This window comes from Ambystoma mexicanum, chromosome 3p (genome assembly GCF_040938575.1).
Source record: "Ambystoma mexicanum isolate Mex_15411 chromosome 3p, UKY_AmexF1_1, whole genome shotgun sequence".
NCBI lineage: Eukaryota > Metazoa > Chordata > Amphibia > Caudata > Ambystomatidae > Ambystoma > Ambystoma mexicanum.
In genome coordinates this window covers 545319131-545335716 of record NC_090925.1, presented here as the reverse complement: position 1 = coordinate 545335716, position 16586 = coordinate 545319131, and the positions used below count along the sequence as shown (strand labels likewise).

Below are 16586 nucleotides of genomic sequence, written 5' to 3'. Positions count from 1 at the left end.
AATATCTACCAGCCTATAACTCCACATCAGGTCTCTGAAGCCACCCTGGGGTCCTCTTCCATGACTGTCTCGGGGGGCGTTTTCACCGCTATGGTCTCGTTCCCAATCCGCCCACATAATGAAGTCTCCCCCATGAGTAGGAGTCCCTCTGCCTTTGCCATCACTTCTCCCAGCGCTTCTCTGAGGAATTCACTCTGGCCTACATTGGGGCAGTATATTGCTACCAGGGAAATCCTTGAATCACCTAGGTTACCCGACACCACCATGGCTCTCCCATCTTCTCTTTCCCACCGTGACACTTCCGTGAGCTTTTGGTCTCTATGCAGAATGATACCCGTATGCCCTTTTTTAGAGTGGCCAGATGCCCAAAAGGTCTGACCCACGTGTGCTCCCGGAATGACCCTCTCCTGCCCTTTTAACGTTCTAGTTTCTTGCACCATGAGGACATCTAATCTTGCGTTTTTCATTTCCATCCCCAGCAGGGAGCGCTTTGCTGGCGAATTTAGCCCCTTAACATTGAGTGAACCCAGCCTAAGGGTCTCGACCCGGCCCCTCATCTCACTGTCTAACATCAGGACTTTTCCTCATTGTCTCCTCCCATCCGGCGTTGTGGGAGCTGTACTTATTCCATTTGTGACAAGAACAAAGCTGAATCCGTAAGTGTGAGAAGCGAGTGTTCCTGTCTCCCCCCTCCCCAGCAAACTTAGGACGCCTGTCAACGGGCAAGCCATCAGGGTGAAAGTGTGTCCATCCACCACACTTCTCCTGCTTAACTCTGTGTCCCCGGCCGGGGGTGTAGAACTGTTACCTTAACCACTTTTGTTGGGGCGCGATCATGTTCTTAATCTTCTGCATCGTTCCTCGTTGGGGTATTCGGTTTCCTGAATTTTCTTCTACCTTTCGCTTTCTTCTTCGTGGACCAGGGCCCTCCGGTTCTCTACTGTTCTCTGCTGATGCTTGTATTACCTCTTCATTGTTTTCTGTCTGAGTGTCCCCTTTAACACTTGCAACATTTGTGAGGCCTCCTTACCGTTAATTACTCTGTAGTCCACTCCGGCCCTCTCAAAGGAAAGAGCGAAGGGGAACATCTATGCCTTATGACCTGACTTGTCAGCCATTGTGTGAGCGGGCGACAGTCTCGTCTACAGGTGAGCGTGAGTGCGGACAAGTCTTGGAAGATTTTAATAGTGTCCCCTTGGAAGAGGAAGTTGGCCAGCTTCTTAGCTTTTTCCAAGACCTCCATCTTTTCTCTGTAGCGGAGAAAGCGCACCACAATCGATCTAGGGCCTCCGCCTCTGGCACCACCGCCTCGATGCGCTCTTTCTAGCTGGACTTCCTTTCCCCCTTCCAATGCAAAGAGTTGATTTATTAGACCCTGGACCTTCCGCCCGACCTCCGCTGCTGTCTCTCCTTTTTGCTGGGTCACTCCTATGATGCGTAGGTTGTTACGGCGTTCCCTGTTTTCGAGATCATCCATCTTCAGGACCATGTCCTCTCACTTCCAGGTCCGTCAGCCTCACCTCATATTTCATGTCCAGTAGATCCATTTGGAGATGATTGTTTTCCATGCCCTCCATTTTATCTTCAAGGGTTTCAACTCTCCCCCTTAGGTCTACCACAGCGGCCTGGATGTCTGTACGGATAGCCTTGATCTCGTGGAGGATGTCTTTGAGGTCTTCTCTGGTAAGTGCCACGGTGGGGGGGCGTCCTCTGCCGACATGGTAGATCTGGGGTTGCCGCTCTGGGTTGAGAGTGTCCAACGGAAACGTTGAAGCGAGCGGATTGAATTATAGGGTGAGGTTTGCTCCAGGGTGGCTCCCTCTATGTGTCCCTCAGGACGGTGTCTCTGGTGAGGCTCCTCTTGTGGGATTCTGTGGGTCCCCTTAATGTTGGGGCTTCCTCTTCGCCCTGGGGGCGCCCCTCTCCGGTGTGGTGCTTTCTGGCGGCCCCGCAATGTTTTGCCGGTGGTGGTGTCATGGGCCGGGGGTTATATCCCCTGTCCTTTTTAACACTGGTGAATTTGCTCCTGCTCCCACACAGGACTGGAGCGGGTCTGCGTTGTGTCACCAGGCGGCTGGGGCCAGGGGGGCTCCAGTACGGTGCTTTCCCGTTTCACCGCGGCGTTATGCAAGCAGTGATTTCATGGGTAGGGGGTATCCCCTGCCCCTTTCACTGCCGGGCGTGTGGGCGATGCCTCTCATCCGGGACAGGTCCGCGTTATGGCGCTAGATGGATGCGGCCGGCGCGGGGGTGTTTCTTCTCCGCGCCCCCGTCAGCCCGGTTCCCTCCTCGCCTCTCGCCGTTTCTGGCGCATGTCTCTGGGCCCAGGCTCGACCCGTGTAGGATCCCGACGGAGGGGGGGCGCGCTGGTCCTGCCCGGGAGACGATGGACGTCTGGTGTGCCCTCCTCACCTCAGTTGGCCCAATGTTCCTCTCTTTGCTGCCTCCTCCCGGACAGTCTCCGTCTCCTCCTCTGTACCGTATTGCTGCAGTATTGTGCTCCGGGGCTTTCCCCAACACAGGATCCCTTCACGAGGGGTTGCGTCCTTCGGGGGAGCTTTTCTGGGCATCTGGCCTCCGCGTTCACCTCCGTGTGTGCAGCCGGGGGTCCCGCAACTTCCTGTCTTCTCCGGCCTCTCCTCCGGGGCCCGCGACCCTAGGGTGCGAGTCGCCGCCCGGGTCCGGAACGCATGGTGCTCTGGGGGGGGGGGGGTGCACGCCCCGCGCCGCTCTCTCAGGCGTTCAGGTGATTTCGGGTGATTTTGCGGGATGGGGTCTTCGCACCGGTGTGGCACCTCGGGTGGGCCGCTCAGGGGCCGACCTCTCTCAGCTCCAAATCCTGGCCGGGGATTCTCTCAGCCTGCTAGGCCCTGTGGTGGTGGTGGAGCTCGAGCCTCAGAGGTCCGTCATGCTCTGCGCCCCCTGGTGGTCTCTCCTTTAAACCTTTTATGAAGCAGTTCCAATTTCTTGCATTTCGCCATGCTCAAGTTGGAGGCACAACAGATAAGCTCACTCCTTAAGTTTGCCTTCAATGCATCCCATACCCGTTGTATTGTGGCTGAGCCATCACTCTCTTGAATGAACAGTCTTTAAATCTCTAAAACCCACGCCATCCTAAAGGGGTCATCAGTTAGGAAAGGGGCAAAAGTCCAGCTGGGTTTCCCCTTTGTCATATCTTCAACCTTAATCACCAAGCCTAAATCATCCTGGTCAGAGTTTGCAGTTGTTTAAATCTCTATATTGTTCATAGCCATTTGGACTTACTGTCCATGTGGCATTTTTGGGGGACCTGGCCTGTCCACATTTTGCTGAGGGGAGGACCAATCCTAAAAAGCTTGAGGACCCTGGTGTACACTAACAAGGAGACACACAGACACAGGGCATAACACACATAGGAAAGACCGAATGCATGGCATGCAAAACCAACCAGAATTTTGAAGCCCCTGGCAGGCTTCCAACAGTGATATATGCAACTTAAATACTAGCACGTGGAACAGCATAAATTCCAAGGAGGGACCCCCCCTCTTCACCTTTGCCCAAAGAGCTTTTCCAGAACCCTCCAAACACCCCACTGAGTAGCTTTGGCACCAATCTTACAAAACAGTAAAGACAAGTAGTTAGGCCAGTATCTCCAGCAAGAAGTTGAGTGAGGACACACAAGGACGGAAACACCCTCCACCAGAACAAATACCCAACCTGCATCTGGTGTGCAATCCCGAACAAGCACAGACAGGTTCATCTCCAATCCCGCCCCTCCTTCCCATTCCCTCAGTGTTTATTTGCCCTGGACAAGGGGTTATATTGATTATGGGCATTCAACAAGACATACATTCCTCACCCCTATTTGTTAAGTAGATATGCGCACAACAGCACTTTCATAGCCTCACGCCAGGGCCATAGTCACCTTGAGAGCCACTGAGGTGCACAATACAGTGCTCCTCTCAATTCTATGAAACCTTCAAGGCTAGTGAGGCTGGAGAAGGAGGTAAGCCTGTCAAGAGATACATAAGTAAACAGTTTTCCTAAGCTGGCCTAATCAATAACACTCATACGTGAGCCATGAACATTGTAACATTTGTAGACAAATTCATATGTTGGCTTCTTACAGGGGGCGGGGGGGTGCTGAATCACCTGAGTGATGGTTTAGTAGCGTGCAAGCACACTGTGCCACTCTCCCCTCCCTAATTAACAGCATTCATTTCAATCTAGCATGTTCTGTGTACCAGAATATGCAACCCACTGCATTGCAGGTGCCTTTCCCTGGCTAAATGTGGGTGCAGGGTTCAGGTCAGCTTTGTGGTACCCCCTGCACCTCACGGCCACACTTACCTGCATTGGTTAGGTGCCAGTGGGACATCTTCGGGGCAGGTAACTGATCAAGAGTGCTGCTAAGTTTTGTGAAGTGGCAATAGTGTCCATTGTACATTTGCCAATTACATGGGGTCCACTGCAAGGCCCATGGAGGGCAGTGTCCAAGCCATGCCTGAATGCTCTTCCTCCCACAATCATCTGGGGCAGCATCTGGTGAGGCTCGCGTGAGTCCAAGGCATATCCTGCCATAAACGGTTTTAAGGGCAGCCAAGAGTGGGGCCCTTTTTGGAGGGAAAGCAATTTCTTGGGCCACCATTCCAACCCCTTAAAGTCACCAATAAGCAATCAAGAAAAGAAGTCAGAATGAAGAACTAGAACGAGGAAAGGGTAGGATAGCACCAACAAGTGAGGACTTTAGAGGTGACGGTGGTGAGAGAAAAACACACAGACGTACAGACAAGAAGTTAAGGGGGCAACAAGGATAATAAGGAAGGGGCAACTAAATGAAATAAAGATAAACAAATTAGATTCCTAAATCTTAAATGCTCTCTCTGGGCCTTTTTTCCATGTTCCAGAGCTAGGATCCTTGTTCATATCCATCTTGAAGGTGCCAAGATGGTTCTCCATTGGTTATGCACTCAGTCCAAATAGGAATCCTCTCCCTCTTTTCCTTCAAAGAATGAGCGGGTCACACCTTGGGAGACTATCTTAAAGTTGGGCAAGCGAGAGACATATAATAAATTAGGTGTTCTGTCTAGCTAGTTCCTTAGATCTGTTTGATTTCTTCCATAATATCCTTGCTATAGTCTGCAAAAAACCTAATTTCATGGTTGTCTGGCCCCCCAGACTATATGTTGTAGTTCTATGGTGCTCCTAAGTAGCATCACGTTGACTGAAAAAAAAAGTAATTAGACAATGATCTGCCAATACCTGGCTTAGGGCCAAGTGAGGGTCATTCCTGCTGCTAACTTCAAAGGTTTTGGAAGTGTCTTCTGGAGAAAGTCAGTTGGATAACATTGCTCATCTGCCACTGGGAACTCAGAAATACACTGATTTTTTTCCTAAAGAAATGTTCCAACTCAGAGAGCTTGCTATTAGCATTTTCATATTAAATGCCAGTGCCTGGACAGAGTTTTCGACTTCTCTAGAGCCAAATTGTGATGTTCTCCCTTACCAACATTCTCCCCCGGCTCATCAATTTCTCATTTATTGGGCATTTTCTCTCCTATGCTGATGATACTCAGATCTTGTTTCGCCTCAATATGCCCTCCTCCGACCCCCCAAACAAACTGAAAAACTGCCTTGTTGCAGTTGGAGACTGGATGGCTAATAATTGGTTGTGGCTTAATAGTGACAAAACTGAGGTTCTCCTGGTTTGCTCGAATGTGGAGAGTCAGTCACGGACTTGTGATTACTGGCCTTCTTCTCTTGGCCTTTGTCCCGGCACTTAAGAGTCTTGGGATCAAACCTATGACCACTGGCTCGCGGGAAGACCAGGTTTTTGCAGTTTGTCAGATGGATTTTTATAAAACTTGAGGTCCTTTGAAAAGTTTAACCTTTGCTCCCAGCTGTCCTTAGGTCAAAAACGGTTACAGCTTCAATTATGAGCTCTCTTGATAACTGTAATGCAATTTATCTTGGGAAACCTGATAGGTTATTACAGCGCCTCCAAACCTTCCAGAATGCTGCCGCGTGCTTTGCCTTTGGAGCCTCTAGTCTCGCTCACTCCCAAGAACCTTTACTCAAACTACATTGGCTTCCCATCAGAAGTTGAATCAAGTTTAAGGCTCTCTGTATGGTTCACTGGGCTGTTCCCAATTTAGGGGCTGAATTGTAGCATTCTTGGATTCTGCCCTACATTCCTAATTGACCGCTGCGCTCTTAAATAAACTTCTGTTACGCGTTCCCAGATTTTCTCATGCCAGAGCTGGAAGGAGATCTTTCTCAGTGCTTGCCCCTACACTCTGGAATGCTTTGCCTCCAGACCTCTGCAAACTTCACGAGTTCCTTCCAATCCGCAAGGCCCTAAAACTCACCTATTCTAGTTCCACTTACCAGTCGCCCTCTCACCCCTAGCGCCTTGATACCTCACGGTCTTTGTGCGCTGACTAAATAATATATATATATATATATATATATATATATATATATATATATATATATATATATACATGCATGCCATTTTCTTATTACAGGTTGATAGTGATGTCACACAAGACAACTACAGCGTATTAAAAATGTTTAAGATTGTTGTATTCCGTACCTATTGCTGACTTCTATTTAGAATATGATGGGACGATTACACGTTTTGAAAGCCTTGCATGTGTCCTATTTCCAGGGCTTCCCTGCAGTGTTTCTGAGTGGAGTAGCTGGAGTGGATGCTCCAAGCCATGCAAATCAACATACCGTATTCGGACACGACAGATAATTCAGGAGCCGACCAGCGGTGAACACTGCCCACCTGTATTGGAGAAAGCTGGCTGCCTGGAATACTGGAATGAACAAGGCCTTGAGTGCAGGCAAGACATTGGTAAATGCTCTCTCTCATCTACTGTACTGATATATTTGTTCCAGTTTATTTTTTGAGCGGGCTGACTAAAATGCTGCTATTTGTTTCAGAAAACAATCCAACATTCGTTCAGATAATTTGTTTCATAGACACACGTGGATATCTGTGTGCCTCTTTTGCTAGACATTTTCCATCAGAATTCTCCACTATTTTTCCTAATGGGAACAAGCAATCTGAAATTCTCAAGGGAACGTGGAAAATTGACAATAATTAAATAAACGAGACAGCTGAATATCTAGTAAAATTTCCATCTCACTCATATCGTCGAAAACTATTAAAATTCAGACTGAATCAGGATGAAACGAAAGACAGCTTGTGCAGAAGGTGACTAATACCAAGAGAGCAAAATTATTGTTGATTCTGCTTGATTAGGGAACAGAGGGAAACTCTACAGCATCTTATAATCGAGTGCACTGCATTAGAGGATATAAGGGCTAATTGTTTTGGAAAGAAACTCACTGTACAGAATCATGTAGATTATGATCAAATATGGAATGTGCTGTTTTCTAATCCGAGATCAACTGTTCAGATTGCTATTGTGCAATTTTTAGATATAGTATTGCCTGGAACTTGAAATTGTAAAGTGGGAGTAATGTTTTCCTATTTTGTATGAACAATGGTATTTTATTAGTTTATTATGAATGTTTTGAGTATTGTGATTTATATTATTTTTGCAGTTTGTTGATGCACTGTATTAGTTTTGCAGTTTGTTGATGCACTGTGTTTTTTGAAGATCTAATATTTGAAAAAGTTGGTTTACCAACTGTAACAAATAATAATAATTTAAAAAAAATAAAAAAAATAAACGAGTTCCTCATTTCAGGGTATTCCAGTCGCTTGGCAAGGACAGATACAGTCAGTGTGCTATTACGCTTGAAAGAAGAGAGAGAAGTCTAGTGACTGAAAACTTGACTAGGGAACCATCAGCCCAGATCTATTATTCTAGTTCCTGATGATGTACCAAACTAGTGTTTACAGACACACTGACCCCCCAGCACTACGGTTTACAGGATTCTTACATTTCCAATGTGCCTATTCTTGGATATTTCAGTATTGCATCAATGTCATGTATTAAAAGGACACACATCACTCAGCAACCACAGGTGAAAATAAACAAAAGGGAGGAAAGGGTATAGGGGATTAAAGTTCTCTACCTGACCTCCTGCTAAACCTGGTCCCAAAAATGTCCAGAGGAAAATCAAATTGCCCTGTGGTAGGCGTGGCTCTCAATTTGATAGCTTGGCAGTACCAAAGGCTGAAACTCACCATGGGTGCTGATTTATGCTGACCAACAAGCAAACAAAATGCAAAACAACGAAACATTGAAGGGCGCCGTGATGAAATCTGATTCTAACCTGAAGCATACCAAGGGAGCACAAATACCTCTATGTGCTAAACCCAAAATTGTACCACAGCTCGGCTTAGTGGTGTTTCAGTTATAAAGGTAAAACAGAAAATTAATATGTGTTCCGATTAGTACCATGGGAGGAGGGGCAGGCCATCATTCTCTAAAGACGTGTGGCTGATAATGTGACCTTTTTGCACTGCAATAATATGAACGTGGAATGCCAACGCAAGGCTTTTTAAAAGTAATAGTGTTTACTATGTCCTGGGAGGATAGCTCAGTGGCAACGTGCTCGCCTTGGAAGCAAGACGACATGTAGCACCACAGGTTCGATCCCCGTGTCTGCGCTTAGAAACCTCTGGGTATTAAGCGTGTTATAAATACTCAACTAAGAGATATTCCGGTAACAGCACCTCGATGCCCCCGGCTGTGTGAGTGCTTTAAAAATAGAAAAAAATGAAATTAAAATAATATCAAAGAAGGTATATAGATGAGTTTAAAAGGGACGCTCAAAATGAAAAATGGTTGTCTTGCAATGTCCAAGGCAGGAAAGTTGCCAAATTCATAAATTGGTCCCACTGAGGGTAAGATGGGGTGCCTGGGGATCAGTTCTCTAAGTGCAGTCAGGCTTCTTGACCTTCCAGCAGTATATCCTCAGTCCTTCAGAGACTGTCGCAGTAAGGGTCTCAAACCTCTGCATGAATCTGTGTCTTTACTCATATGGAAGGGGACTTTGAACTGTCAACAACTCCAACATGTATCAATGGAATGATATTCTACCACTCCACATTTAGTGAAATCCTAGCAGAAAATTGGTTGATTTTCAAGCCCTCTGCTAGGATCCAATCAAAAACACTTTAAAAAGAAGCATTGCACTTTTTTCACAGACGTACCCAGAAATGCATGCAGGGATTGAGAAAGGGATGCAAGAAATTTAACCCAAAATGGCAGCATGCTTCCCTCCTGTGCTGCTTGTTCTCTGGCTTCCTGAGCTCCCCATCTCCTGCAGATCAAGGACTCTCTGCTAAACAACACCTTCATTTTACAAGCACTCACCTTTAAGTAGGCACCTATTGAGATGTACATAGCTCAACCTTGCCCTTAGAAACCAGCTCCTCCATATGTGGGTCAGGTGTTACTTTCTCAGCTGGAGCTATAAAAAAAACATGCTTATTAGCCTGATTGGAGGGGATTGCTTTTGGCACGTCTCTCTTATCTGATCCACCAAGGAGTGGTAGGCAAAATGTTCTGATCACGTTTAAAAGAGCAACATTCGAATTGGCAACAACTTTCATTCTCTCCACACCACAATACTCACATTTGGTACAGCGTTTTAATGTCTTATATGTAATCCTCTCTCATACATTTTAGTGGCTATTGTTTTACTTAATTCTGAAGACACTTTGCACATAGCACTTAAGGAGCTGTCGAGACAGTTGTTCTGCTCGAGGCAAAGATACTGCGATTACTTACATAAAGCAACCATTTATTTGATGGGAATGGCATTCAAACCACCGTGAAGATACTGATGCATGGTTGAGAGATGCTCACGCCTCAAACAGGTATACGATAGCTTATTAGCTGACTGATTTTTAAGGTCTCGCTGTAGACAATCCTCTATTGTAAAATTTGGGGCTGTTGTTTTACTTAATTCCAGAGAAGCATTGCACATTGCACTTTACAGTAGGAGATTTTATTGATTTAATTATTTTTTTATAACACGCCCAATGCTGTACCTGAGTTTGGTTTCTAAGTCCAGATCCGGGATTCAAACCTCTGTTGCTCTGCATGGTCTTGCTTCCAAGACCAGCGTGTTGCCCCTGTGCTATCCTCTGTGAGGCAGATTTTCTGCCAAAAGAGCTGCAGTCTGGTTACTTAAATTAAGGAGTAAAAAAAAAAGTACTCGGACTGGAGACAGCGCCAAATCCATTGGTGAAAGAAAAGGTTTTTATTACATTATGCCCTCTGTATGACACGTGTTTCGGCTAAAACCATTAGCCTTTTTCAAATACGGGCTTTAGTATTGAAGTAAGCAACAGAATTAAAAAATGTAGGATATAAAACAGAACATTTTGAATAGTATAATTATTTTATTTCACAAAAAACACAAAATTGTTGAGTCAAAATCATAGAAAAAATGGTCACAGAGAGTAAAGGGTTGGTGAAGGGGAGGATTCATAGGGTAAACAGGAAAGAAAGAAAATAAATTTCCAATCATTAAATTGTCCCGAAAGAGAAAGAGATAAAGAAAAAGAAAAAGTGATTCATTAGTCCCGATACTTTGATGAAATATAATTTCATAATTTATGGTTATGACATCATTCAGTTGTTGTTACCTGTATAACTGTGTATTCTCAGGCTTATAATATACGGTTGGTGTTCATGAATTAATGGGTTCAATCCCTGATGAAAACAAAAAGATATAAAAGTGCAATGTTCAGTAATTGCTTTCTATTAAGAAAGACCGCACGTTATGTCCTGACTCATTTAACTCATTAGTAAGAGTAGCGGTGGTTTAGTCTTGTACATTATATTACCGGGTCAAAGTATTTAAGATGCACTCGAGGTCTTCGAGCCCATTATTGTGCAACAGAATCACTGCCTAGTGCTTTTCAATAAATTCCTAAATGCAAGTGGCCGCATGTATCAGTAGTTAACGCCACTTTAAAATTCCTATTTCATACTTTCTCATGCTCGTGTTCGTCGAATCTAAATTTTAGACTTTTCATTGTAATAAGCGTCCCATCAATCACATAAAATGCGTGAGCTACGCAATGTGTTAGGAGGCTTGTGCAGAATCCTGTGAGTAGTACTTTACAGACAGTCTCTTACCTGTACACTTATCTCGAGGTGCTCTCGCGTTTAGTTCCATTCTACAAAGGCGCCATGCGGCGTCTGAGTTAAAACATTGTTTGTTGCCAACATCGTCATGGCGACAATGAGTGGATAGTCCTCTCACTCTTTCAACTATGAGCGTCGCGATGGGCGCCATCTTATAAGAGCTATTCTACCATGTTATCTATACCTGGTGACGGCTGAATGCCCTATTTACTGTTGTTTATATGCGAGTGATAATGCCAAATTTATAATTCACATGTTTGATTAGTTTTACCAAAAATTGTTCAATGCACTTGATGCGTGTCTTTAGTTTATTAGTATTTTGTATCGCTTGCCTACAATAATAAGGTATTGTCGCGGTAGTATTATTGATAGCGATATGCTATTAAATAAGTCCCTTGTTATTATTGTTTAATAGTGTTTCCTATGGAATGGAGCTGCTTGGGTTGAATTATAACGAAAGCGCTCCTGTAAGGATATTAAATTGTGTTATTTATTCTCTCGAATATTAATGCACTATTATAATTACCCTCTGAATTTGTATATGTGGGCCTATTTATTGATGTAAATGGTTGCAATAAGGTTGATATGCCATGGTGGTTCCACAAATAAAAGGATTCTATAGAGATGACACCATTTCATTGTCCTTATTAAGACCTAGGACTGTCGAATTAAATTTGCATATGATCTTGGCTTCCGTTTGTCGTAACTTTTTCTCCTTATTGCCTCCTCTTTTGCCCATTGTGATTTTCTGGAGGCCTATAAATCTAATGTCCGCTTTATTCACCATTTGATGTTTCTCTTGCCAATGGCTGGCTAGAGGTAGTCTCTGGTCTTGGCTGCCGATTTTTGCTAAGTGTTCACGAATACGTACTCTGAGTTCTCTGATAGTGCTTCCGATGTAGATCAAATCGCACACACAGATAATACCATAAACAACATATTTGCTTCTGCAGTTAATTGTTTGTAGAATGTTGTGCTCTTTGTTAAATGAATCTTTGAACACATTCGTTTTGTCACAAGCATATTTGCACATAGTGCAATTGCCACATTTTCTGAAGCCACCGATGGGTGTTTGTAGCCAATTCTCCTTCATCTTATTGTTAGAGTCCGGTAAAAGTGAGGGACTCAGCTTGTTCCTTGGAGTCTCTGCTTTCCTGAAAATCTTATCTTGGTTCAGCATCAATATACTTCTTTATGTTTTCGTCTAATTTATGAAGGTGCCAATGTTTATGAAGGGTTCTCCTCAAAACTTTGTGATTACTGCTAAAGTTAGTAATGAGTCCCCGGGAAAAAAACAACCTTGGCGGCAGCTGTGCCGTTTTTACCAGCATGGATACCACCAGGGTCGTAATGAGGCCCAATGTCATTTCTAATTTGTATGAACGCATCTTCACAGTGTTGTGACCATTGGAATGGTCTCCCTTGCTTGGTGAGCTCTCTGAGGGATTCATTGGTAGTCGCAAAATCTTGGATGTATTGGTCACAGTAGCTGGCCATTGCAAGGAATGACCTGACCTCGCTGACATCTTTGGTGGCGAGATCTCTGAGATGGCAGCAACCTTGCTCGAGTCAGAGCTCATGCCCTCCTGTGAAAAGATGTGTCCCTAGAACTTGAGATGCGACTTGTGAAAGACACATTTTTCTCTGTTGAGTGCCAGCCCAGCGTCCACCAGCGCTGTGCACACTTGTTGTAGAGCATGATCATGCTGGGCCTGCGTGGTCTCAAATATTAAGATGTCATTGCTATAATTGAAGCAATTGTTCACATGGCAAATTACTCCCCTCACATTCTCATGAAATATCTCAGCAGGCGAGCAAATGACGAAGCTAAGTCTCTTATATTTGTAGAGTCCAATGGGCATGGCAAACAAGGTGATGTACCGGGATTGTTCATCGATCACAATCTGACAATATCCTTTGTTGAGGTCAAGTTTTGACCGCCCCAACTTGTAATGAGCAACTAAAGACAGTTTCCTGGAGAAAAAGTAGTCATTAAAACATGTTAAGCTAAAAAACGGAGCTACATAAATAACAGTATGAGGAGATGAATTAGCTTTTCACACCCGTGGATTCCGTGTTTTAAGTGCAAACATCAGAGATGTGTTACAACCTACAGGCAAATGATGGACCCTAACCCTTCCCCCTTTCATGGTTGATCAACTTAATATCCTTATATCGGTTAATAATGATACATATTATTAAAGCGCTTAGAAGGGGTAGTACTCCGCCATGCAGTGCTAAACAAAATGTGACCTTATGTTAAGACAGAAGGCACGTGACCTCTGTGAACTTTGTTGCACATCCTCTTAAGGTGAAAGGTTCTGAAGCTGAATGTGCGATTGTAGTTTTTCGCAGGCAATGCACCTGGCACCTTAGAGCTATATTTAGCATGGGTGTCATTACTTCACATATGATGACTATATATATAACTGGCATGTAAGCCTGTAGGTGGCATACTGTGGTTGTACATGTACATATTTGGCTGTACTAGAACGTGTATGCTGTACCACTTAACTATGATGGTTCCGATGGGTATACGCCTGGTATATGATGACTGCAGACCTGCTTTACAATAAATGCTGGAGTGGGCGGAGCCTACAAGGATTCCTTAGGGGAATTCAAGACGCACATAGACGCCCTGAACACTTAAGTGGTGGCAGTACCCTAATTTATGAATCAATTGTAATCTCGTCAAGGTCACAAGTTATTTAACCACAATTCCTGTGAATTGGTCCATGTGTACATGTGGCCAAAGGACATGTGACATCACCTCCTGGGATATCATTGGTTGAGGGATCCCACTTTCATTACCTTGGCATTTTGGTCAAATGAATGCCCTTGTACCATTATGGAAATTCTGTTTGAAGATTCCCAATGCTTTGTGCCTTATCACTGAATCACAGTGTCAAAGGATTTTCTGCAAACACATTTGACATTTTTGGTAAATAGCCCCCTTAACACATGATTGTACCTGAAGCCCAAAGAGACATCTATTGCTTTTATTCAATTAATATTTTTAGCCACACAAAAATACCATGCTCACAGCAGTATGAAAAGGCCCCATGAACAAAGATTCTGGGCTCTTTTTCCTATATTGCCTTGGATGCATTTCAAACCGCCATGTCAGGGATTCTGGGTAAACTTTGTTCTCAGTAGAAAATAAACAGTGTTTGATGTGTAAATGCAACTTGCTGCTCTGATGCAACGGTATCATCACCTTTCCCATTTCTTGTTGGCTTTCACAGTCCCTGCTTTAATAACCACAGAAAGCTTTGGGAAAGCAAGAAGGAAGAGATATGTGTCCAACGAGGATGAAAGAGCGGGGTAAGTAGGTCATGGCTGCTAAGGTGCTGTCACTGAGTTCAGGTCTTAATTGGCATCTCTCTAGTCCTTTTGACGTGGGAGATTGCAGTCACCTATTAAAACGATGGAGCTCGGGGTTATCTGTAATGACTCTGTAATGAGAACTCTGATCTTCACACCATCTATAACAACATTCTTAATAATGTCTAGTGATGCCTTGCAGCTCATATATTATTTAGCAGGCGTGTTCTCCAACCTGTTGCTGACAACATCCTGAACATGTATCTTCTGCTTGTTCTGAGCGCATGTAGCTATGTTTTTCCTGGCCTACATTTGCCTCCACTGCACATTGCTGAGTGTGTAACTTCTTTATTTTGAGCACATTTTTTCAAATTGCACACGTTTTAATTTCTTTACCTTGGTAAAATGGAAGTGGACAAGACCAGTGTTTAGTTCATTTTCACGGGGTTTGTCAATTGATGGCTTATGGAATAGTGAGCATACATGGAGAGTGGTGAAAACCATTGTCAGGGGTAACATTTCAAGTTGCAAGCTACTATTAGCCTGTCAAAAAAGTCACTCCCCACCTCAATTCTACACTTACACAGAGCACACAATGTCTCATTCACTAAGAGACAATTCTCATTAGGCAGCGGCTGGTGGCGAGTGTACGTTTTGCGCTCTGGTGCCAGATTACAGAAACTTTGTGCCAGTGCAAAGTTTGCATGGTATTGCACTACGGGAAAGTTTGCCCTATTTTTAAAAACAATGGGACACATTAGAAAACTATTGTACCATGACAAGTGCAGTTTGGCAGGGTATAGGAACCGGGGAAAAAATTGCCCTCTGGCAAAAAGATACATTTTCACTACCTTATTGCAACAGGGCAAAGTTTTCCCCGGTGCTAATATGCAATGGTATTAGCACTAGGGCAAACTTTGCTTTGTTAAAAAAACAAACACACTGAAATTGTATCTTTTTTGCACTGGGGCAATTTTTGCACGAGTGCTTATACCCTGCCAAACTGCACTTGTCATGGTGCAAAGGTTTTGTCCCAGTGCTTTTCTAAATAGGGCAAACATGGTGCTAGTACTAATACTGTGCAAACTTTGCACTTGCACTGGTGCAAAGTTTCTGTAATCTGGCCCCAGGTTGTTATTAATTTCTAAAACTCTAAACTTTTTCTCTCATACATACACACACACACACTCTCTCTCTCTCTTTCTCTCTGAAATGTTTATGCAGCCTCAAGGCACCACAGACCCTCATTTACTGGTGAAGACCTTCCTCTCTCCGTCAGTAAATTACTATCTGTGCTTCTGCCTGCCCCAGCTTGCCACAAACCACACCTGCATGCATCTCCGCCTGCATTACAGTTCCAAGTGGGTGGAGTGAGATGCAGAAATTCCAATGGATTCTGTAAAAGCGCTGTCCATCGTGCACAGACATGGTGGGCGGCATGTGCAATTATCTTTGGTGAATGGGTGTAAAAATACCCCAGAAACCCAAGACCACCTGGATTTCTTTGCAAGAACTACACCCATTCACAAAAACAATCACATTAGGATGGAGATGACTGCTTACATGCAAATGTGAAACGAAGGGGTCCACTCAGTGCTACCTGCACAGTTTCTTAAAGGACCCCTTGTGCATTTGCACAAGTATTTGCCGTACTACTCAGAAAATGTTAAACCTCATCAGTGAGATGAAGCTTTTTTGGGAACTCCCTGCAGGATTATAATTGGTGCTGCCAGACAGAAAAATTGTAATGATTAATGAATATGTACTCATGCTCGGCTCTCTTATATTTCAATAGTTAAGTTTTATATTGTTACTTCTTCAACCTTAAATCTGTGGCCCATCCCTTTGTGGTAATCTGCAACAGTATCAGGAAATTAAAAAATAGATACCGTTCTTGGCTAAAAATATACAACAAACATAGGAAACTGGAACGATGGCAGCATACTGTTAAAACATTATGCAGTAGAAATACACGTAATATCTGGTCACTCCTGGGGGAAGCAAAGGGGAGTAAAATCTCCCATATGATCAATCCTATAGGTATTGAGGAATGGACTACTTTTCTGGAAAACCGGGATTGGCATGGAGCGTAGTAAAATTACTGTGCAAAATAGCGTTAAACTTATTACCCCTACCTTCGCTGTGTCTACGGAGAAGCTCCTCCACAGAATTGGAGAGTTGAACTCTGCCCGTGCA

The 16586-nt window shown here is 44.1% G+C and overlaps 1 protein-coding gene across 1 annotated transcript in view; it reads left to right on the top strand.

The window, feature by feature from the left end:
* The window catches only part of LOC138580606 (somatomedin-B and thrombospondin type-1 domain-containing protein-like), a 255261-nt gene that overhangs the window by 200463 nt on the left and 38212 nt on the right, over nt 1-16586 (top strand). The window contains exons 2-3 of the mRNA XM_069651274.1: nt 6650-6841; nt 14312-14390. Of these exons, the coding sequence (XP_069507375.1) occupies nt 6650-6841; nt 14312-14390 (271 nt within the window). The remainder of the gene's footprint in view (nt 1-6649; nt 6842-14311; nt 14391-16586) is intronic.